General features: G+C 43.6%; 1 protein-coding gene across 1 annotated transcript in view; it reads right to left on the reverse strand.

Moving 5' to 3' along the window:
* The window catches only part of LOC108793632 (clustered mitochondria protein homolog), a 51,606-nt gene extending 44,491 nt beyond the window's left edge, over positions 1-7,115 (reverse strand). Inside the window, exons 1-5 of the mRNA XM_018564631.1 lie at positions 7,105-7,115; positions 6,788-6,965; positions 3,752-3,923; positions 2,338-2,481; positions 1,831-1,985 (exon numbers count right to left, since the gene is read on the reverse strand). Coding sequence (XP_018420133.1) covers positions 1,831-1,985; positions 2,338-2,481; positions 3,752-3,923; positions 6,788-6,965; positions 7,105-7,115 — 660 coding nt within the window. The remainder of the gene's footprint in view (positions 1-1,830; positions 1,986-2,337; positions 2,482-3,751; positions 3,924-6,787; positions 6,966-7,104) is intronic.
* Between the last annotated feature and the right edge of the window lie 16,765 nt (positions 7,116-23,880).

The raw sequence follows: 23,880 nt of genomic DNA on the forward strand, positions 1-23,880 counted from the left end.
TGGCGGTGCATTCAAGTCAATGACACCGCAGCCAAGCCCCTCACCCGCAGTGCGATCGCCCACATCCGGAACGCAGGCACATTAGTTCCTGCGTTCCGGTCCAGTGCGATCTGCAAAAATGTTGCAAGCACTATTTTTGCAGATTGCACTGGACTGGAATGCAGGCAGGCGATCGCACTGTGGGCGGGGGGCATGGTTGCGGTGCCTATGACTTCAATACAACCCCACGCCCCCTCCTGCTCTGAATGCAGGGAGTCGGCAGGCTTGCATTCCAGTGCGTTCTAGAGGCGCCAGCGTCCTGTCCTCCCGCAGTGCTCGTGTGGCTGACGTTGCACACAGGGAGAGGTGTCCTGCCTCTTTCCATCTGCGGCGTCTAAAACATTCAGCCGGCAGCCACACGAGCACCGTGGGAGCATAGCCGCAGCTAGCTCCTTTTGCGCCCGAGGCAAGAAAATAAAATAGACACATAGTACTATGTGTCCCCAGTTATTTACAAACACTGGAGTGATCTGCTGATCGCTCCAGTGTTTGTCCTGCACAGAGGATTGGTACATATCACTGATATGTACCGATCCTCTGCCACTCGGCCACGCACACAGGGGGGCTCAGGTTCTCCTCTGGATCTCCGCTGCTCTCCCGGGCAGAGGCAGTGGGAGATCCGAGGAGAAGTGAAAGAAGCACTTCAGCCGGGGGGCGGGGGACGGAGCCGCTGTCACAGCAGCATGTGCAGTGAGGAGAGAGAGAGAGCCGCCGGCTGTCAGATCCAGGCCGAGCGGCTCTCTCTCTCTCTCTCCTCACCGCTCGGTGTGCTGCTGTGATAGTGGCTCCGTCCTCCGCCGCCGGCTGCAGCTCTTCGTTCGCTTCTCCTCAGATCCCCGCTGCATACAGATGGGGGAGAGCAGCGGGGATCCAGAGAAACCCCACGGCAGGAGGACAGGACATCGTGATCTACCAGAGATCGCTTTGCGATCGACTGGTAGATCGCGATCGACCTAATGGGCACCCCTGTACTAGATTGTTCACTTCTCCTGCCTTCTCCAGACTCTTCACCCTTTTGTGAATAACCCTTTTGATGTCCAAGGTTATTAGTTTTTTGACATGTCATATAAAATGTTATTGTAGGTTAAAGGTCTTGTTTGTAGCTTTGTGGCATATTTTCTACAGTCTAAAAGGCCAGACTTATTGTACTACATTTTTAGGAATATTTTGGGTTTAACACTTGTATTTATAATGACAAGTAATATTAAAGCAGTATTTAAAAATGCAAGTGATATTAAAGCAGTATTTACAAATACAAGTGATTTTTAATGCCATTTACAAATACAAGTGATATTATATAATTAAAAATTATGTGTAAACATCACTTGTACAAGTACTACTTCTCCAGTTTACCTGGTGGTGACTGGTTGGTTTTGCATATCTACTGTAAATAAAAAGTCAATAAAGTTAAACCATCTGATTGGTTGCTATGGTCAATTGCTCCAGATTTTGTCTGCTCCAGTTTTGATAAATTCCCCTGTGTTTACCTCACACCTCCTGGATTACACATATCCTTCTGTTCCTCAGATGTCACTGTATAGCAGCTTAGTTTTGATAGATTCCCTCCACAGTGTTTACCACTGAAAATGGAAAATAATACACAAACTTGGCCTCGTTGGCTCATCATTTGTAAAACTTTTCTCTACTGGTCAAGCTCTCACTGCCGTTTACAGGATGATCTGCATGGATTATGGACATCTCTGTGGCCCAATGGCACAACAACACATAAGGTGGTGATGGTTAGGATGGCTCCAAAGACAGAATTAAATGGAAAGGACAGCAAATTCTCACCTTACTCTCTGAATTCATTGGTTGAAGAGGTTGCAGGGGACGCTCTGAACTTCCAGGAAGAATGTATTCTGGTGGAGAACAGTCAATTGGATCTAGCCCTTGTTCTGAAGAGGAGCGTTTTTTCTTCTTGACATTGTTTTCATGGGAGGCAGAATCTAGAAAGGAGGACAGCTATCACCATCTGTAATCATATGGCCACCAAAATGTTTCTTCTTTTCTTCTGACATGACATGGCTGCATTGACACTCCATGTCTCATTGATTTGTACCATTTTTTGTACCAAGGACAACTGCAGCCATATCGATTTACAGGTGATTATGACAACATAATGTCTAAAAAGTCTGTATTGGCATACTTTTATCTTACAATCAGCTGATCTGGCATATTATAATTTTACATATAAAAAAAGAAACAGATTACAATTTTATTAGTAGTAGTCTACTGGGGTAAAGCCCTTATGCATACAGGAAATGTTTTTTAAAAGGGTCAGGTTTTTTAACGTTTTACCTCCAATGTCACCCTCAGAGATGTTGCTCAGGAAGGACAATGAGCTACAGTCTATTCCATTGTAGGCATCTGTGAGGTCCAAGCTCTTCAGTAAATCTCGGAAATGGCGTATGTGGATTCGAGCGTCTCTGATGGTGTATGGTTCTATAAAAACACAAGCCATTAATCTGGATATCTTGTTGGTCCATCTAACATAACTCAGGCACAGGTGAGAAACGTAAAAACCTATAGTGGCTCACTGTAACAACTGATAAGCAGGTACAGTAGGTGATCCTATGGCAACCACCTCCCCCAGGGGTGTCCCTACACTTTTTGCCGCCTGAGGCTAGGGGGATGCTGGTGGTGCATAGTCCGGGGAGGGGGGAATTGGGGAAGTGTGGTGGATAAGGGGAACGCTTGGGGGCTGCTGGTGGTGCATGTTACTGTGAGGGGAAGAAGGGGGCAAGTGCACGTGATGCACGGTACCTCTGTCTCCAGTTCTGTCTGCCATCCTGCCTAGTTCACTGACATCACGGGTTGCAGGAGCTGGGTGGGACACCCAGAACGTCTCACTCAGCTCCTGACAACCAGTGACCTCAGTGTGCTGGGAGGGATGCCAGACAGAGCATCCCAGGTTGCCAAGAGCTCCTGGCAGCTTGGGATGCTCTGTCCGAACAGGGGGCGGCAGGCACACCTGCTGCCCCCTTTCACGTGACCCAATTATCTGAGGAAAACCACCCCAGGCTGTCTCACTATAGGGAGGCCCTACCCTTCCCTTCATTGCTTCACCTTATCCTTTACTGTTTATGGTAAGTACTGGAGAAAATACTGTATATAGCATATATAAATACATTTATGGGTTTGGAAAGGGAAGAGAGCATCAAAATATTATTATCAAATACAGCAGTATCGGTGAGCATTCGCTTATCTGTGCTTCAGAAGAACTTTTATCACTGGGTACCATCTAGGCTTGTGAATTATTTAACTGTACAGTAAATACAACATTGGGTAATCATTGCATATTACCACTTGTCATTAACAAATGGAACATTTACCAAGTTACCAAGTTACCATAGCAAGTATTAAGCAACATGCTAAGGATAGCCATACACTAGTAGTTTTCTTCCTAACTGATTTTTTTTTTTATTCCTCCATCCACACTAAACAGCATTGATGGGGAAATCCCCCACCAGACTACTCTGACAACAGCGAACGTGTCATAATACCCAAACAGTGACTGTAGCTAATTGGCTCCAATCACTGTTAAACACAATTTTCCACTCGACCCCTTCAATCTTCAGATCGAAAGATGTCAGCAGGGCCACCCACAGTGCAAATTTTGGCCAGCTTAAGATATCCACAGTATCTGATTGTATATGTATGCATGAATTGCCCCTCCTCAGTTCTAACACTAGGAAGTACAGACTGTTCTTACCCTCCACCACTTTTAAAACAGAACCATCTTTCAGTCCTGCCACAGACTTTAGCTCTGAAAAGTTGTCCAGGACATTGCCTTCAAACTGGAGTGAAAAACATGTTCTATGACAGGAATCTTCATGCTCCATTAACACTTGGATGATCTCCTGTACTAACTCTTTTGGAGAAACCTGTGCATGTAAAATAAAATAATATGAACATCACAATAAACAACTCACCGAATTAAAGCGTATGTAAACCCAAAAACAAATACATTATACACTGCCTGTCCAAGAAACAAAGTCACCACCTGGATTTAGCTAAGAAAATAGGTCAGAGCCTTGCAATAGATAACAGGTCTAGGTTTAGCAATGTTATGTCCCCATAAAATGAGGTGAGCTGCCTACCTGAATATACTGAATGACCAGGTTTTTCTATCAATGGATTATTTCTTCCCTGATGGCATGGTCTTATTCCAAGATCACTATGCCAGCAGTCATTGGGCTCAAGTTGTGAAAGAGTGGTTCAGGGAGCATGGGATATCATTTTCACACATGGATTGGTGACCACAGAGTCCAGACCATAACCCCATCTTTGTGATGTGCTGGAGAAGACTTTATATAGGGCTGTGACTCTCCCATCATCACTTCAAAATCTTGGGGGAAAATGAATGCAACTCTGGATGGAAATAAATGTTGTGACATTGCATAAGCATATGGAAATAATGCCACAGCGAATGCGTGCTGTAATCAAAGCTAGAGGCGGTCCAACGAAATATTAGAGTGTGTGATTTTTATTGGCAGGCAGTGTATTATAGCTTACTAGACCTTGGATGTGGTGGCTGCATTAGATTGCTTTAACATTTTTTTGTTTATTTTCACCTGGTAATCCTGCAAATAACACACCTCCTGTCCCTGGGTGGCCTCACTGAGTAGGGGATTAAGTTTGTGCTTTCAGGTCAGCTCAGCGGAAGTGATGAGACCATCATATCTAAGGACTTTTAAGCTATAATATATTACATTTTGTTATTGGGTTTAGCTATCCCTTGAGGAGTACAAAGGCACTGGCAGGACAAAGCATTATTACAACCCAAGGATATAGATATGATTAGTGGGCCCTCATAGTAATCAATATTTCCATAGTCATCCTTTATATCTCTCAACTCTTCCCACGTGTCCTATTGTTTTCTTCCCTCTACTTCTTTTTTTACTTTTTTAAAGCCACCCTGTCACCAACTTAAACAATTTCACGTAAAAGCACAGAAAAGTCTTGCAGTTCAAATGCTTATTTACTGTTTCATAAATTATTTATTTACTTGCAAAGTGCCTTTGAACTTGCTAGCAAATTTAACTTCTTCAGGTAAGAGTCAATTACCTAGCACAGCCCCCATCCATGTCATAGCCCTCTCTTCCGGAACAATAACTTTCACTGGAAACAACGAACCTCATACTACTTTCCACTGGAAACAATGGTCCACATACTTTTGGCTACATAGTGTGTCCAGTCTGTCATGTGTGTAGCCCTAAGACACTCAAAACTCAAGAACACAGCTAGTGAAAATTGCTCCAAAGCTAGAGTGCACTGCCCTGCAGCTTCACATGACCATCTCTGACTCCAATAGTAAGGTTACATGGTTAACAAATCCCGAAGCACAGCATGGTTACAATTCCAAATAATTTGCATTGAAAGCCTATAACAAGGTCAGGGGCGTAACTAGAAATCCCAGGGCCCCATAGCAAAAAATGTTAAGGCCCCAAAATAGCCAAAAATGCTCTTTCAAAAATCGCGCGGAAACCAAGGTGAAACGCTTCCGCTGTGGTGTGAATGGCGCCTGAATGAGGCCTAACATTTTATTTTAATACTGCCACACCAATGAGAGGCTGAGGAAAGGGTGATTATAAAAAAAAATTAAGGTACGCTAAACTGTAAATAAGCGATTTATGTTATAAATGGTTTTTGTGTTTGTGTTGTAATAAAATGATACAGGCGTATATTGAATTACAACACAAGGTATCACAACGCACGGCAATGCGTCACAAAGCTTTGCCATGCGCTGCCACAGTTAAATTTATGTTTTTTTACAAAAGAAAAAAATCATGCACTGCGATGCGTTCTAACAACGCACTGCAGCGCATGTGCCTGGCGTACACCACAATATGGTGCACGTGTATGTTATGTGTGTGTGGGGGAGGGTGGATGGGTTGTGCTTTTTTTTTTATTTACACATTTTTTATTTATTATTTTACTGTTGGGGGGGCTTTGGGGCAATATTAGGGGTCTAAACAGATTTAGGGGTCTAAATTTTGAAATAGAAAAAGACATTGAGGACACAGAGTCCTCAATGTCTTTTTCTGCAGCCTCAGTGAATGGGAAGCACTCAGTACAGAGGCTTCCCATTCATTCACAAACTGCTGATAGTAAGATATTTACTATCAAGCAGATTCTCAATGGGGAAAAGCCTCTGTACTGAGTGCTTCTCCCCATTGAGAAATTCATGAATGAACAGGAGGTGATGTAAATCACAGCCTGTTCATTCATAACTGGGGAGACATAGTACTATGTCTCCCCAGTTATTTACAAACACTGGAGTGATCAGACCATCACTCCAGTGTTTGTACTGCACGTGGAGGATCAGTAAATATCACTGATACTTACCGATCCTCCGCTCGGCCACGTACACAGCCGCTGTCATCCTGAAACTGGCAGGAGGACAGCGGCTCCGCTCTCCTCCCCGCCTACAGGCGGGGAGGAGAGCAGAGCCGCTGTCCTCCTGTCAGTTTCAGGACGGCAGCGGCTCCTCCACCGGCCATTTCTTTTCGGATCCCCGCTGCCTCAGCCGATACAAGCGGGGGAGAGCAGCGGGGATCCGGGCCCCCCCAGTGCCACGGGCCCCATAGTGACCGCATCGGTCGCTATGGTTGTAGTTCCGCCACTGAACAAGGAGCATATTCTGACTCCCACAACCCAACCACCACTGCTATTCCTGAAAAATTAAGAAATCTTCACAGCTACATAATATATAGATGAAGTAGGCCACTCCAAACTGGGGTCTCACCTGTATTTCTACATCATCTCCTCCTGGCAGTTGAATGGTCACATTAAATATATTTTGCGAGTCTTCTTCACTGCTTTGTCCAACTACGGTTTCATCTTTTCGTTCTATCAAATTGGAAATAAATGGTGGAAAATTACCATGAAAGCCGACATAATGCAACAGTATGGCTTGAAGTATTCTGAAATATGTTACATAAGTTAAGAGCATTCAGAAGTTATTCCAGCATGAGACATTATTAGGTCCTCCTCAATGGAACATAAACAGTATTGCGAAACACGCAACTACACAGATCCCATAGAGATGGACACTTTTCTTACAACATCCACATCTTACAACTTCCATATGTCTGATGGTATATATACACAATATATGTTAATATGATTGTATCTATATGAAATAGAGCAACTGCGATCCATCAGAATTTACGAAGGCGTGTTGGAACAAATATGTCCTCTTAATGATACATGTCTGGTGATTGGCTAGGTAGAAGTGCAGGCACACTTGTATTCCTATGGATGTGGTTTGTTCAAGTGATAAAACTCTATTGATACAAGAGTTATTTCAAAGTGTAACATGTAAAAACATGCACGTTCATTATTGTTTGCAATTGACAGAAGCCATCCTAATGGTAAGCTGCAAGCGAAGTGCATTTTAGGTGAAGGTTTCTATACACAATTTCACATTGCTTAACCATTATTCCTCCACCGACATTGGGTAAAGCATATATCAGCAAATTCAGAACTAGCACTGGAAAGGAACTGCATTGTTGTAGAAAACACTGCAGCTCTTCAGAAACCTTTGTTGAAATACATGTAAACACTAAAAACTTAGTAGTTAGAATCCTGTCAGGTTTTTATGACTGACTGTGTCCCCCACTAGGGAAATTCATTCTCTTTATTATTCCTGGTGACCACTGTCACGAGAACAGATATAGTGGTGAAATCTTCCAATGGAGATACCGTACTTGTTTTGGTGATAGCTGTCTAAGAGGGGGTTCCCCCCCACTTTGAACAGATGTCATCTAACTTCCTGTAGTAGCTACATGACAGTAAATTAAGGGAAATCTCCTTAATAGAACACAGATATCAAGGAAGGGGGGCGGGGGGGGTAACAATTTCTCTCTACTCTATCCCAAATGAAAGAAGTTTTGGCTTTAGATATACAAAAAAAACAAAGTGTCACTTCAGTATTTACTAATATGATTTCTATTTAGAGATCCAAAATTGTCATTACAATAGACTGACCAATAAAGGCAGCATATACTGTAGTAATAGATTAAAGTAACCCTGTCACGAGAGAATTACAGGCAGGCTGCCATTGCTGGATTCCTGCTGGAAATGCTAGTTGCCTCTCTGTATTTGGCTTTGAGTCACAGAATCAGAACATGCATGTTGTAAATACTATGTCAGAGGAGTGTCAGGTTTATCTCTACACTTGTCCCATGACAGAGAATCGGAAAGAAATAAGGCCAAAGCATCAATATGACAGCCAAAAAAAAACTCATATTCTGGAAAAGCGAGGTCAGCAACTGCAGTCTTCATAACTGTCTGAGGACAGGTGTAACTTAGACTTAGCTCCTGTGAAATTCCAGATTGGCAATGACTGGCATCTGTAAGAAAACAATGTTGAGAAAATCCTTCATTCAGCTAAAGCCCCTCCAGGAAAATATTTTATGTGTACAGTTACAGCTATCATATAGACCCTCAGGTCAAGTATTTTGCAGATGTAAAGCATATTTAAATGTATTCTGATGCTCTATAGCTGGGGTAGTGAATTGCAATTCAAGAAAGGCCGGTGAGTAAAATTTTAATCAAGCAGGTCTGAATCACGGTCTGGACAAAACGGTCACTCAGTCCATGTCCATACCGTGGTCCGCCACTTAGGCTGCATTCACACCAGCAGATGCACTACAAGTCCCTAAATGCTAATTGTCAAGGTTGTCGCTGTGTTTATTTTAGCTCTCAACTGAACTTTTAAGCCCCACGAATGGCTGGTATCATAGCTGATCACATGTGCAGCACCATGGCAACTACAATACAAATAGAAAAGCGGCCCAATTAAGTCATCTCGTGGAGTTATCTTGTGCCCCAACGAAGTACTGATGGGGTGGTCATAATAATCTGGCCACTCAGTGTATATACACATCTGGTCTAAACAGATGAAAGATAGATTGTGATTGGTTGCTAATAGTTACTGTTAGACCCCATTCACACTGAGCGACATGGAAATCGCGCGACTTTGAGCGACATTGAGCGACGAGCGACATTGAGCGACGAGCGACGTTGAGCGACGCGTCGCGCGACATCGCGCGACTTCTTCCTATTGGGCTGTATGCAATCAGGAGCAATATCGTTCAAAATCGCTCTAAAAAAGGGTCATGTAGAAGCGACAAGCTACCAGCGACGAGCTACAAGCGATATTGAGCGACATTGAGCGACGAGATGTGAACAGCTACATTGAAATTTATTGGTGAAGCTACATAGAGCGATATAGTGCGGAAATATGAGCGATATCGCTACAAAAATCGCGCGATAAATCGCTCAATGTGAACGGGGCCTCAGGGATGCACCGATACTAGTATCCGTTTCGGTGCCTCTTTCGGTGTACTCTTACTCGCCCAAATACTCCTGATGCCTATCCCGATACCGGAACTTCCAGTATCGGGAAGCCGGGTGGCGAATCATTACTCGCCCCCGGCTTCCTGATTGGCCAGAAAGCCGACTCCATTCTTCCTTGTCACCTGGTGATGAGGGAGTATGGAGACAGCTCCTCGGCAATTCAGGAAGCCGGGCGGCGAGTCATTATACGCCGCCCCTGCTTTTCCGTCTAATCAGGAAGCAGGGCGGCGAGTCATTAGTCGCCGTCCGGCTTCCATAATTGGACTTCCAATATCAGTATTCAATTATCGGCGGGAAAAAAAATATTGGTACTCGTACTTGATACGGTATCCCTAGTTACTGTCATTGACACATTATCATTTCTGTTTGCTTTGTCTTTTTATTAGAATATTTGATTATACATCAGAGAGAACTTTTTGCAGACATAGACGCCACACATATTTTTTACATACTCAGACTTGTTATAACTGAGATTGACCAGATTCTGGTCCGAACACGATGGCAGCTGCTCAGTGCTATGCTTTCCTTTTAATGTCTAACAACAGCTTTCTGACAAACCCGATACTGTAATGGCAGTGAAAGCATAGTCTCTGTAAACTTTCTCACTTGTTTTCTAATATTGTACAGGCTCTTTAAGTGACCAGTGTGTCCAATGAAAACTGTCCACATTTGGCTTACTAAAGATCCAGCTGTGTCCAAAGACAGATGGGTACACGGGGAGGGGAGGTTACAAAATGGAAGAACTGGTTTGCAGAAAGCCAAACACATGACAACTAAGTATTTCCCATTAGTGCATAAAACATTTTAGGAGCCTGTATGAGCACATTAGAAGAGGAATGTTTCATGGGCATCTATGTAAAGCAGGGAATCTGAAAATCTTTCATTGCAAGTGAATCTTCCTGAAGCATGTGTTTAAAATGATTATTAATTCACCATCAATGAATGTTTAGAGAAAGTCACATTCACTATTTTATAAACATGCCTATTAGTGCCTTGCAATATTACTGTAAGAAAGGTGGTGTTAAAGCTGAACTCCAGGCAGAAAAACTTTCATTTGAATATATTTCTCAATACCCACAAAGTATATAAATCCACTTTGTGTGCACCACATGCCTTTGTAAACCCAGATATTAAATGGTAAAAGTAGTGGTGACATCATCACTGTAATGGACATAGCCTGTACGCAGAGCTCTGCAGGCACCACCCACTACCGCCTGCCCGCAGAAAACTACAGGTGGGGGCGGAGACAAGACCAGTCACCATGCACAAGGAGACCAAGCAGTGGAGACTGGTCTTCATAACAGGAATCCCCTACACAGAGGCAAAGTCTCAAACTCGATCACTGCAAAGATCTAGAACAGGGGTCTCAAACTCAATTCACTCAGGGGCCGCTTGATTAGGGATTCCTGCGTCAGAAACTTCAAGGTAATGATCAGGTGGCAGCAGTTGCATGTAAATGCCTCCCATACCGCATGTAATGATATGTAATATTATTACATGCGGTTAGAAAACACTCTCCCTGGGTGTACAATCATTCCTAACCCAATGTAATCATATCACATACAGTTTGCAGGCATTTACATGCAACTGTTGTCACCTGATCATTAACTTAAATAGTTGACAGCTGCTGCTTTTAAACGCCAGATTAGGGATTCCTGCTGCAGGAAACGCATGCTCCTGATGCAGGAATCCCTAATTGCACCTAAAGATATAGGTGTGAATGGAGCCTAATACACTTCTACTCCCCCCGATACACATAAAAAATACTAGCCCATAAATCCCAGTCCCCCACACACATATAAAATAATATAATTCCCAGTCCAATCCCAACAGATATAAAATAGTATAATTCCCAGTCCGTCCGTCCGTCCGTCCCCCCCACACACCCACATACAAAATAGATTACAAGCCCCCTTACCTTGTTGCAGGGAGGAGACTGTGAGCCGCGATCGATCCCTGGTGATCTAGTGGTTGATTGGTAAGGCCTGCTGCAGACCTTACTAATCAATCCTTTCGGCCAGCGTTCAGCGAAGACGCTGGCCGAAGGATCCGAGTGGTGGCACAGAAGCAGCTATGCGGTCTGCATCCGACAGGGATACAGACCGTATAGCTGCTCCCGCCTGAACTGGCTGCGGGCCACATAGTACCGGCTCGTGGGCCGGGCCGGTACTTTGAGACCACTGATCTAGGAGGACACAAAGCACACCAGGATTCAAGTAAGAATATACTTGACCACATCTGCTCTTTCTAGAATTAAACTTTAAGCCTTACACCTACAGTTACTAACCACGGCTACCATAGCCTTACTTTCAGCTTCTCTTATCTTTTTACTTTGTAATGGATTTTTCCAGGTCCCCATCACTTTCACAAGCTAAGAAAGATGTAAGGGATGCCACAAAAGGCAGAACCAATGTGACAATACCAATGTGATCCTGTCATCTTTTAAATCGAATTATTAGATATTCGGTTTGCTCTTTTCTTTGTTGATGCCTAACCTTCTATCAATGCAAGTTGTCTAAGCATTGGTGTATATGTAAAAGAAAAAAATAACACAGAATAGACAATTCCATGAAAAGAATGCGCAGGAAATGAATGGCTTTGTTATACCCAGTTGTGCCTGGAAGGATCTTATTACTGCTAAGAATTCCTCATAGTGATTATGATGTACTTTGCCTGTTGTGGGGACACTCCTCACATGCATTTGGTCCCCAGACACAGTCTAGTGGAATGGAGCAGGGTCATAGGTCAGACGTCGGAGCAGCTGCATCATCTGAGCCCAGTGTAGCTTCACCACTTGTCACCAAAAGAAACTGTTAGCATAGCAGCCATTGCTGACTTGTTTTTAAACGACACCCAGTACCATCATATATCTTCTTACTTTACCCCTTCATGTATCTGACCTGGGACCATCAGGTGTCACAAAACCTTACTGGCTGCATTCCTGTTCCAGGCTAAGTAAAGCAAGGGTAATGATGACAGTCCCTGGGTATGCATCATAAAAAAACAAGTCATCAGTGCCTGCATTCATTATTAGAAATGGTCGCTTTATGTTCCCATTCATACCAAAGACATTGGGATTGCGCTGGACGCTATTTCCAACACAGCACCAACGCACAGACAAGGGCAATTTGCCCTGTTTTAAATGGGCACCGTTCACATTGGTTCATTGCAGTGGTGTGTGCTGGAATAAGGGACGGCATGCAATGCTTTTTTTATTATCCTGGAGTTCAGCTTTAAAGAAGGCAGCAGCACCGTGCCTATCATCCTGGAGTTCAGCTTTATAGGAGGCAGCAGCACTGTGCATATCATCCTGGAGTTCAGCTGTACAGAAAGAGGCAGCACTGTGCATATCATCCTGGAGTTCAGCTGTACAGAAAGAGGCAGCACTGTGCATATCATCCTGGAGTTCAGTTTTACAGAAAGTAGCAGCACTGTGCATATCATCCTGGAGTTCAGCTTTACAGAAAGTAGCAGCACTGTGTCTATCATCCTGGAGTTCAGTTTTACAGAAAGTAGCAGCACTGTGCATATCATCCTGGAGTTCAGCTTTACAGAAAGTAGCAGCACTGTGTCTATCATCCTGGAGTTCAGCTGTACAGAAAGTAGCAGCACTGTGCATATCATCCTGGAGTTCAGCTGTACAGAAAGTAGCAGCACTGTGCCTATCATCCTGGAGTTCAGCTGTACAGAAAGTAGCAGCACTGTGCATATCATCCTGGAGTTCAGCTTTACAGAAAGTAGCAGCACTGTGCCTATCATCCTGGAGTTCAGCTGTACAGAAAGTAGCAGCACTGTGCCTATCATCCTGGAGTTCAGCTTTAAAGAAGGCAGAAGCCCTGTGCATATCATCCTGGACTTCAGCTTTAAAGGAGGCAGCAGCACTGTGCCTATTATCCTGGAGTTCAGCTTTAAAGGAGGCAGCAGCACTGTGCCTATCATCCTGGAGTTCAGCTTTAAAGGAGGCAGCAGCACTGTGCATATCATCCTGGAGTTCAGCTTTAAAGGAGGCAGCAGCACTGTGCCTATCATCCTGGAGTTCCTTGAAGAATATATTCAATCAAAGTTTTTTGCACAAGAGTAAGCACAAGCCAGGGCAGATTGTCCATAATGCGCTAACAAATGCACTGCAATGCATTGGAGCATGCTGGGGGTGCATTGTAATGCTTTTTTTTTTTTTTTTTTAACTGACACTAAACTCAGGAGTTAAATCTTAAAAGTAGGGAAGCACCGATATATCGGCCGAAAATTGCACTTTTGGCATAATGCCGAAAGAGCCATGTTTCGGCCGATACAACGGCGCATCCCTGCTTTCTTTTCTCTCCGCTGGCCGTTGTTCCAGCCGGCGTCTCTCCTCCCACACCGCTCAGCCGCCTATCACAGTCCGGCAGAGCGGTGTGGGGGCGGAGACAGCGCTGTCACAGGAGGCTGGGCTTTCCTCTCTACACCGCTCGATCAGCCTCCTGTGACAGCGTGTCAGAGAGAAGAGCAATGTACACACACTCAGTGATCAGTGATCAGTGATCGCTGAGTGTGTGTACACAATTGAGAATATGGTATGTTAACTATATCCTCAGTTATGAATGAGTGGGAGTGATCTACATCACCCCCATTCATTCATAGTTGTAGTTATAGTAAACATATCATGTACTCATGTTATTAATGGACAGGAACACTCATAGAGGATTCTTGTTCATTATAACAGGGACACAGAAAAAGAGATTGAGGACTTTTGTTCTCAATCTCTTTTTCTATTTTAAAAGGGAAATATCAGGGGTCTGTTTAGACCCCTAATATTTCCCCAAAGCCCCTAAAAGTAAAGTAAAGAATACAAATATTTAATAAAAAATTAATTAATAAATAAAAATAAATAAATATAAAAAAATTAAAAAGTTTATAAAAAATAAAATATTTAAAAAAATTGAAAAAAATAAAAATAAAAAACATTTTCGGCATCAGTTTCGGCTAGACATTTTTTTGTTATTTCGGTTTCGTTTCGGTTTTAAAATTTCCATTTTGGTGCACCTCTATTTAAAAGTGCATTTAAGTACCTGAACTATTAACAAAAATGTAACTTATTTGTGTATCACTCAGCTGTAGATCCCCAAATCATCTCTGAATGCCTGCTGACTCTGTCCTTCCTTCCCTCTGGTGATGGACTACAATCTCAATACAAAATAGTAAACTAAACATTAGTGATGCACCGATACCAGTTTTGCACTCGATACCGAGTACGAGTACTGATACTTTTCTTTCAGTACTCACCGATACCAATTACCAATACTTTTTTTTGTGTCATGTGACAGTTTTTCTAAAACAATACAGACTAATGATTTTAGGTACTCAAGAAGCAAAATATACCAATCAGAATTCCTGCCTTTGGCACATACCTCTATGAAATCTCATCCATTTGCTTTGACAGAAAAAGTCTCAGACCTACTGCTGCAATCATCATAATGTAATCAATTAGGAAAAGTGAGAAACCAGCTTATGATGGTTATGAACTGCTGGGGAAGTTGTGACTGAAGATGCTGTCATCACACCCATGGACTCTTGTATTTAGACTATATCTGCTTCAGCATTAACTTACCAGCAGCTCCAAATTTTATATATTACCTTAGGGTGGTCAGATTATTTCTTAAAAACAGAATTGCCATAAGTGATTTATATGACAATATTGAAATATTGACACCAGAAATATATTTTGCATAAACGGTCTTTAAAGGAGAATCATGAGGTGAGTGATTTTCACTCAGCCTCATAATCTGAGCCGACCTGTGACAATAAAAACTATCACAGGTCGGCTCAGTAGATCGGGAAGTGAGCCAACACATACCGGCGCTCGCTCCCTTCTCGATCCTGTGCGCCGTGACAGGGGAGGGACTTGATTCCCCCCTCACCTGTCCGATCCTCCAGTGCTGACTGGCGGAACAGACGGGGGAGGGGGCGGGTACAGCTGGCTCTGCCACTAGGTAGGCAGAGCAAGCTGTCACTCACGCAGCTGGGTGGATCCAGACAGAATTGTCGGGATCCATTTCGGCTGCGGCGTCCCTGTATACCGCGAGCTGTAGCACGCGGTATACAGAGCTTTGGGTCACGGGAGAACGCTAGTTTGCGTTCTCCCGCGACCCTCACGAGAACTATGGGGAAAAGCCCTAACCCCATAGTTCTCCTTTAACCAGTTGACATCCGCGGTGTTAAACCCCCTTCCCATCCAGGCCATTTTTCAGTATTCAGCGCTGCGGTACTTTGACTGACATTTATTCCGTCATGCAGCGCTGTACTGAAATGAATTTTATACCCTTTTTTGGGGACAGATAGAGCTTTCTTTTGGTGGTATTTATTCACCACTGGGGGTTTTATTTTTTTACTATATTAAAAGAATTGCCGTCTGGAGACGGCAACCCGCAGATGCTGCAGTGCCGTCCGTCCGTTTTTTTACTACGGGCGGACGGCAAGAGGTTAAAACAGTTAGAAGCAGCAAGAGACTAAACCATCCATGAGATCTGTAGGTTGATAAACTGAGATTAACATTTTCTAAATCTTATTAGTCTGCAGCGGTATTGGTTACAATAACAACCATGTGCACTATGGACTATTCTACTGCAAATAGCTTCTGTATGTTTTAACCCCATATCCAGAGCCGTTTTTATAATCCACATTTTAGGCCTGAGAATAACTTAACACACCCCCCCAGACACACACACACGATTTTATATTTTCCAGATGCACAGACCCTGTAGAATAAAACGGTGCCAGATGCAAATTTTTATGTTGCACGATATTAGTGTAACTGTTTATGAAACCCAAAATTTCAGTAAAAAAATATACTTACGTTCATTTTAGAGCACAAAAACACAATATAATACCCATATTTTTGGTAAAATATAAATGATGAGGTTGTGTCGAATAAATAGATACCCATCATGCCAAGCTCAAAAACTGCGTATGCCTGTGAAATGGCAAGAAAATACGGTACCCCAAATAGACAATAGGCACCGTTTTAAAAGCCTGTACAGGTCATCAGTTTAAAGTTAACTGTTAATATTGCCCTAGAATATTTGCTCTCATTCTGATGTACGCAGTGATACCTAATGTGTGTGGCACAATCAACGTTTTCATACAGCACAACTGACAGATGTCTGATCTTCTCATGCTGGGCAGAACTTCTGTGTCTGTGTATAGTGTATAGATTTGTATAGGTGTCTGTGTATAGATTTGTATAGGTTTGTAACCAGAGCCAGCACTACAGGAAGAGGCCCTGAGCTGAAAAGGGAAGTTCTCGCCCAGCATGAGAAGACTTGAGGATTTAAAAGAAAGAGCAGCAAAGAGAAGGGAAACCACCATGGATTACAGTAAGGTACACATTACAGTATTGGTTTATGTTAAAAAATCTGAGGGTTTAATGTCACTTTAACTTTTTATTTGTCTTTAACCACTTGCTGCCCAGAGCAATTTCTTACATTTGCTCACACATGATAAAATCTGAATTTGTGGCAGAGGCCCTGTAGAATAAAAAGATGCTAGATGCAATTTGTTATGTCTCACGGTATTTGCGCAAGTGTTTATCAAACAAATATTTGTAGGATAAAATACACTTAAATGAAATTTAGTGCACAGAAACAGAATATAATGCCCAATTTTTTGGTAAAATATAAAAGTTGGGGTCACACCAGGTAAATAGATACCAAACATGTCAAGCCTTAAAATTGCGTGCGCCCGTGAAGCTGCAAAAAACTACAATAACCAAAATTTCCCAAACGCGACGATTTAAACGCTTTGTTCATCAGTTTGTTGTTAACAGTGATTGATGGGCCCAGAATTATTGCTCTCACTCTGACGCTCGCGACGCTATATGCAACATGTGTGGCTCAATTTTGTTTTTTTATAAGTAGGCACATCTGACGCGTGTTTGTGTTGTATGTGCACGTGGGGGGCGATGGACTTCAATCTTTTTTTTTTCCAATTTTTAATTTTTTTTTTATCTGTTACTTTAATTTCTACAATTTTTTTTTTTTTTTTTTTACACTCAGCTTTATTGCTATCGCATAGAAGGATAGCAAGCCCCCTTTGTGATAGCAAATATAATGTGACAGGTCCTCTTTATGGAGACATCAGGGTCTGGTCCCTCAATCTAAATGCAGCGTGCACTTAGCACAACGCTCCAGTGTGAATGGGCCCTATAGGTTTCAATGAATGCCAAATGGATAAAGAGGACTACAAATCCCAGCAATACATTTACAGCAATGCAGAATAATAGTATAAGATGTTTAATGCATTGCTTGGATTTGTAGTCCTCTATAGCCGGTTGCCATTCGGCATTGCTGTATAATATATTGCTGGGATTTGTAGTCCTCTATAGCTGGTGGTATTCTGCATTGCTGTATAATGTATTGCTGAGATTTGTAGTCCTCTATAGATGAAGGTATTCTGCATTGCTGTATAATGGATTGCTGAGATTTTTAGTCCCTATACAGCTTGGAGTCAGTGGCAAAACTACCAGGGTTGCAGCTGCGACTGGGCCCTGACGCTCCACCACTGTCCTAAAATTATTAGTCTGTATTGTTTTAGAAAAATCTGTCACATGGCACAAAAAAAAAAAGTATCAGTAATTGGTATTGGCGAGTACTTGAGGAAAAGTATTGGTATTCATACTCAGTCTGGAAAAGTAGGCAACCTTGTCATTCCAGCTGTGGTGGAACTAAAGATCCCACCATGCCTCTGCCTCTGGAAGCCATGCCTGTGGTTGTGTGAGTCTTGCAATGCCTTGTGGTACTTCCACAACAGTTGGAATGCCAACATTGCTTACCCCTGCTCTAAGACATGGTAACCATTCTGGCAAATGCCAAAGCTGCCAAATTTCCAGTCCAAGTCTGTAAGTGTTGCCATAGCTACACCTTTTTTATATCAAGATAGATTAGATAGAGATAGATAGATAGATAGATAGATAGATAGATAGATAGATAGATAGATAGATAGATAGATAGATAGATAGATAGATAGATAGGACTTTTGATTTCTTACATTTCACCATCATGAGTAGTATATGTGTAATACACATTGCTTGGAAAGATTCATATTGTGTTGTATTTGTGGTCTATTCAATTACATTTAATAGGACGATATACAGTGTTTGTGCTTTAAAAGTTTCATTTCGGAAATGATTAAATCTACATGCAGTTTTTACCTAAGCAAAACCAAAACCAATTTTCTCTCATAAATGAAGATTTATAATACAGTATAAATAGCAGTAAATGTTATCACCGTGTTATAAAGTTTCCAAGTGCCAGAACATTCTAATTGTAGAACAAAGGCGATCTATCTATCTGCAGTCCACAGTAACATTAGAGGGACACATGGCTCATTGCTCAGTGTTACCTCACTTGTGGGGCTCACAGCAGAGTAAAGGTGACCTTGGTAGATTGTAGACACATCCATGTGTTGAATGATCACAACCTTCTAGCTCTCCACCTTAAAGTATTGTCCAGTCCACAATCATGAATTAGATCAGCCTGTCTCTAGAGTTTGATAGAGGTTCCTTTAGCAGTGTTGGATTAAACTCCCATCTGATGGTGCCTGCATTGTTTTGGCACTGATTCCACTTGGTAGAGCCAGTAGCATGGTACCAGTGGTGTGTCTACTCTCTTTTCTGAGGTAAGAAACCACTGACACCATTTATAATGTTAGCTGACCCTAAAGGGGCATTCTTTCCACTAACCACCAATGTAAGAAGCATTTTCCCCAATCTCCCCCAATGTATAGGGGCACTATAATGAGGGCCAGTGTAATGGGCATTCTCCCCAATTTCCCCCAAAGTATGGGGGCACTATACCATCTACCAGTGTACTGGGAATTCTCCCCAATTTTCCCCAAAGTATGGGGGCACTATACCATCTACCATTGTACTGGGAATTCTCCCCAATGTCCCCCAATGTATGGGGGCACTATAGTGACCACCAGTGTACTGGGAATTCTCCCCAATGTATGGGGACCCATACCAATCACCAGTGCAATGGGCATTATGCCCAATGTGCCCCAATGTATGGGGGCACTGTCCTGACCACCAGTGTAGTGGGCATTCTCCCCAATGTCCCCCAGTGTATGGGGGCACTGTACTGAGGACCAGAGGAATGGGCATCCCCCTAATGTCCCTCAAGGTATGGGGGTGCTATACTGACCACCATTGTAATGGGCATTCTCCCCAATGTATAGAGGCACAATGCCAACCACCAGTGTAATGGGCATGCTTCCCAATGATGCCCAATTTATGGGGGGACTATACTGGCCACCAGTGTAATGGGCATTCTCCCCAATGTATGGGGCACTATACCAACCACCAGTGTAATGGGCATTCTCACCAATGTCCCCCAATGTATGGGGGCACTATACCATTCACAAGTGTAATGGGCATTCTTCCCAATGTCCCCCAATGTATGGGGGCACTATACCGTCCACCAGTGTTATGGGCATTCTCCCCAATGTCCCCCAATGTAGGGGGGCACTATACCGTCCATCAGTGTAATGGGCATTCTCCCCAATGTCCCCCAATATAGGGGGGCACTATACCGTCCACCAGTGTAATGGGCATTCTCCCCAATGTCCGCCAATATAGGGGGGGGGCACTATACCGTCCACCAGTGTAATGGGCATTCTCCCCAATGTCCCCCAATATAGGGGGGCACTATACAGTCCACCAGTGTAATGGGCATTCTACCCAACAACCTCTAGTGTAAAACATGGCATTCTTTCCACTGACCACAGCATAATGGCTCCGTCATGTACTACCAAGATTTGTATAAAAACTCATTTATAGCAGGGTTCATTATTCCAATGGTGAAAAGTCTGATCAGTGGAATATACTGTATAGATCACACATACAAGTAGTACATACTAGAATCAGAGCAGAGTAAATATATGAAGGGAACTTATATTAGGAAGGTGTAAAGAGACTAGAAGCAGAGAGCGATCCTAGTGTAGAGTGTCAGCTCACATGACCCAGTGACAGATGTCCAGTGAACGCTCCTCATCTTACCTTGTCCCGGGCTGTCTGTCTCCACATCACGTTGTGCAGTGTAGGAAAGCCCCGGTGTGTGGCTCTCGGCCTCGGTCAGCATGTTCACACTTCTCTCCCCGGATCACTGTGTACACTGTCCTCTCAATGGATGGGAATCTCCGCGGTGTGATCGGCGTGATCAATGTGATTTACAATACAGGAGGTCACCCTATGGAAGAGTCGGGGGGAGGCGCTACCTCCCGTATATGGTCACCATGTCCTTTTAGGTCAGGGAACCTAGAGCGGGGCCAATCATGGAGCGGGGGTGTGTCCCTCAGTCCTCGTTCACTTTACAACTCCATTGACTGCTGAAGGCCACCAGCGTGTATGTAGAGGTGACTCCATGGGCAGCAAGGACACAGGGCAGGAAGTCAGCATCACCAGGTGTCACATGGAATAGCGGGGACACTGTTGGTGCGGTCACTACCACGGTATATGGAAGGAGCTTACTGTGCACAATTCACACACACAGCTCACTTTACATAAGGGAGGTTTCTTTACTATTTTCCTGCTCCACTTCTGGAGATAGGGACTCACACAGGAGCTGAGCTATAGTGTGGTGGACAGCTGGAGAGAGTCATTTTTTTAAAAACTTTTTTTAACTTTTTTAAAATTTTTATTTATCTGATTATCTTTTACTTTTTTAAATAATTTTTGATCTTATTTTTTTATTTGTTATAATTTGTTTCTTATTAGTTGTTACTTTTTTATTTTTTAATCTTACTATCTTTTACTTTTTAATCATTTTTATTTATTTTATAATGTTTTATCAAATCTTTTTTTTTATTAAAATTTTTTTGACAACTTTATTGCTATCACACAGGAGCTAACAAGCCCCTGTGTGATAGCATATGGAGGTGACAGGTTCTCTTTACTGAACCTGCCACCTCCAATACAGGACCTCTAGCACAGCACTGTGCTGGAACTCCTGTGACAGATGAGAGGAAGGGCTGCCACTGTTTCCTGCGGCGAGAAAGGTAGCCGCCGGGGTGGGGGGGAATTGCGGGCTAGAACCTTCTGATGGGGGGCAGACTTCTCACCTCATCAAATGGATTCCTGCCGCTCCTCTGTTCGGCTCTTCATACCGGCGCTGAGAGGCGGCTCTGATCACACCTCTCAGCGTTCCCTCTCTCTCCTCCTGGCCGCTCTGAAGATGCAGCGTCTGGGAGGAGAGTGAGGTGCTATCGCCATCGCGGCGGCCGTCTTAAAGGGGCTCCCCTCCCAGTCGCATCTTTCCGCCCCCCCACCGGTGCCCTGAGGCAGTAGCTTGACCTGCCTGTATGGTAGCGCCGGCTCTGACTCCGGGCAACAATGTTCTTAAAGGAGAACTATGAGGTGAGTGCTTTTCACTCACCTCATAGTTCTAGCCGACCTGTGACAATGAGACTGTCACAGGTGGGCTCAGTAGATCGGGAGGTGAGGGAAAACATCCCGGGTTCCCTCCCCTCTCGATCCTGTCACGGCTCTCTGCCGTGACAGGGGGAGGGGCTGGATTCCCTCTCCCCGCTCCGATCTGCCAGCGCTGACTGGCGGAACGGACGGGGGAGGGGGCGGTACAGGTGGCGCTGCCTCTAGATAGGCAGAGCCAGCTGTCACTCACGCAGCTGGGCGGATCCCGTCATCTAAGTCGGGATCCGCTCCAGGTGCGGCGTCTCAGTATACCGAGCTTAGGGTATACTGAGTATACTGAGCTTAGGGTAACGGGAGGACGCTAGTTTGTGTCCTCCCGTTACCCCAAGGAGAACTATGGGGAAAAACACTGACCCCATAGTTCTCCTTTAATGAGTTTGTTAGCTGTCACGTGGATGCACTGAGCAGGCTAGTTACTGAGCCATGGGGAGCATTAAAGAACTGTCAAAAGACCTGCGTAACAAGGTAATGGAACTTTATAAAGATGGAAAAGGATATAGAAAGATATCCAAATGCCAGTCAGTACTGTTCAATCACTTATTAAGAAGTGGAACATTTGGGGATCTCTTGATACCAAGCCAAGGTCTGGTAGACCAAGAAAGATTGCAGACACAGAATTGTTCGGGATACAAAGGAAAATCCTCAGGAGAAATACAGGCTGCTCTGGAAAAAGACGGTTTGGTTGTTTCAAGGATCACAATACGACGATACTTGAACAAAAATGAGCTGCATGGTCAAGTTGCCAGAAAGAAGCCTTTACTGCGACCCTTTACTGCGCCAATGCCACAAAAAGCCCGGTTACAATATGCCGGACAACACCTGGACACACTTCACAGCTTCTGGCACACCGTAATTTGGAGTGACAAGACCAAAATAGAGCTTTATGGTCACAACCATACGCGTTATGTTTGGAGAGGGGTCAACAAGTCTTATAGCGACAAGAATACCATCCCCGCTGTGAAGCATGGTGGTGACTCACTGATGTTTTGGGGGTGTGTGAGCTCTAAAGGCACGGGGACTCTTGTGAAAATTGATAGCAAGATAATTGCAGCATGTTATCAGAAAATACTGGCAGACAATTTGCATTCTTCTGCACGAAAGCTGCGCATGGGACGCTCTTGGACTTTCCAGCACGACAATGACACTTGCCATGTTTTGTTTTATGATTGTGCCATTCTGTCATGACCTACATTTAATTATAAATCCCCTAAGAAAAAAAAAAGCTGCCTGTAGTGTGCTATGCATAATCGTGCTCCACAGAAACAACTAAAAAAGTAGGAAATACTCGTTAAAGTTATTTTTCGGGATGCTCTGTGAATGGGAACACATAAACAAACAGAGGTGGCTTTCCCAAATTTGACAGCAAAAGTGGAAATATACTTCAAAGCTGAACTCCAGCCTTACCTTTTTTTTTTAATCCCACTTGTAGCAAGTCCTTTTCTGAGTTGAAACAAATTAGTTTCAAGTCCCTGCAAACTTGCATATCCACAATACAACCCTTTGAAGCGGCAGCAGCTATCTTGAGTCCACTTTCATTTTTTGTATACATTGCCTCCATTATTCATCAATCACGTCTCCTCCGATCTATAGTGTCATTGGCCCTCCTCCCATAGCTATTAGCTTTCTCTGCTGTCAATCAGTTTGTTTTCAAGATTTATGTGAAAGAACACATCTCAGCATCCCTGTAGGCAAGGAACCAATCAGGGAACCCTGTAACCCTGCAGGCAAGGAACCAATCAGCCGACTGCACAGTTAACATCTGCAGCACCCCTTGGCCAGCAAGGAGAAGCAGGCATATCTAAAGGGATCCTGGGAGTGTTCATTCATATAGTTCTTTTGAAAAAGACCCAAGGCAGTATGCTGTGATGTTTACAGAAGGCTGCCTGTCCCTCTCACCAAACTCTGAGCAAAGAGCAGCAGACAGACCCAGTGATAACATCACTGAATCTCAAAAGATGTATTTCTTCTAAAACAAAATGATTAAAAAAATGTGAATGGCATGTTGATCAGGGGAG

Source organism: Nanorana parkeri, unplaced genomic scaffold (assembly GCF_000935625.1).
Source record: "Nanorana parkeri isolate BGI_ZX_2015 unplaced genomic scaffold, ASM93562v1 scaffold767, whole genome shotgun sequence".
Lineage (NCBI taxonomy): Eukaryota > Metazoa > Chordata > Amphibia > Anura > Dicroglossidae > Nanorana > Nanorana parkeri.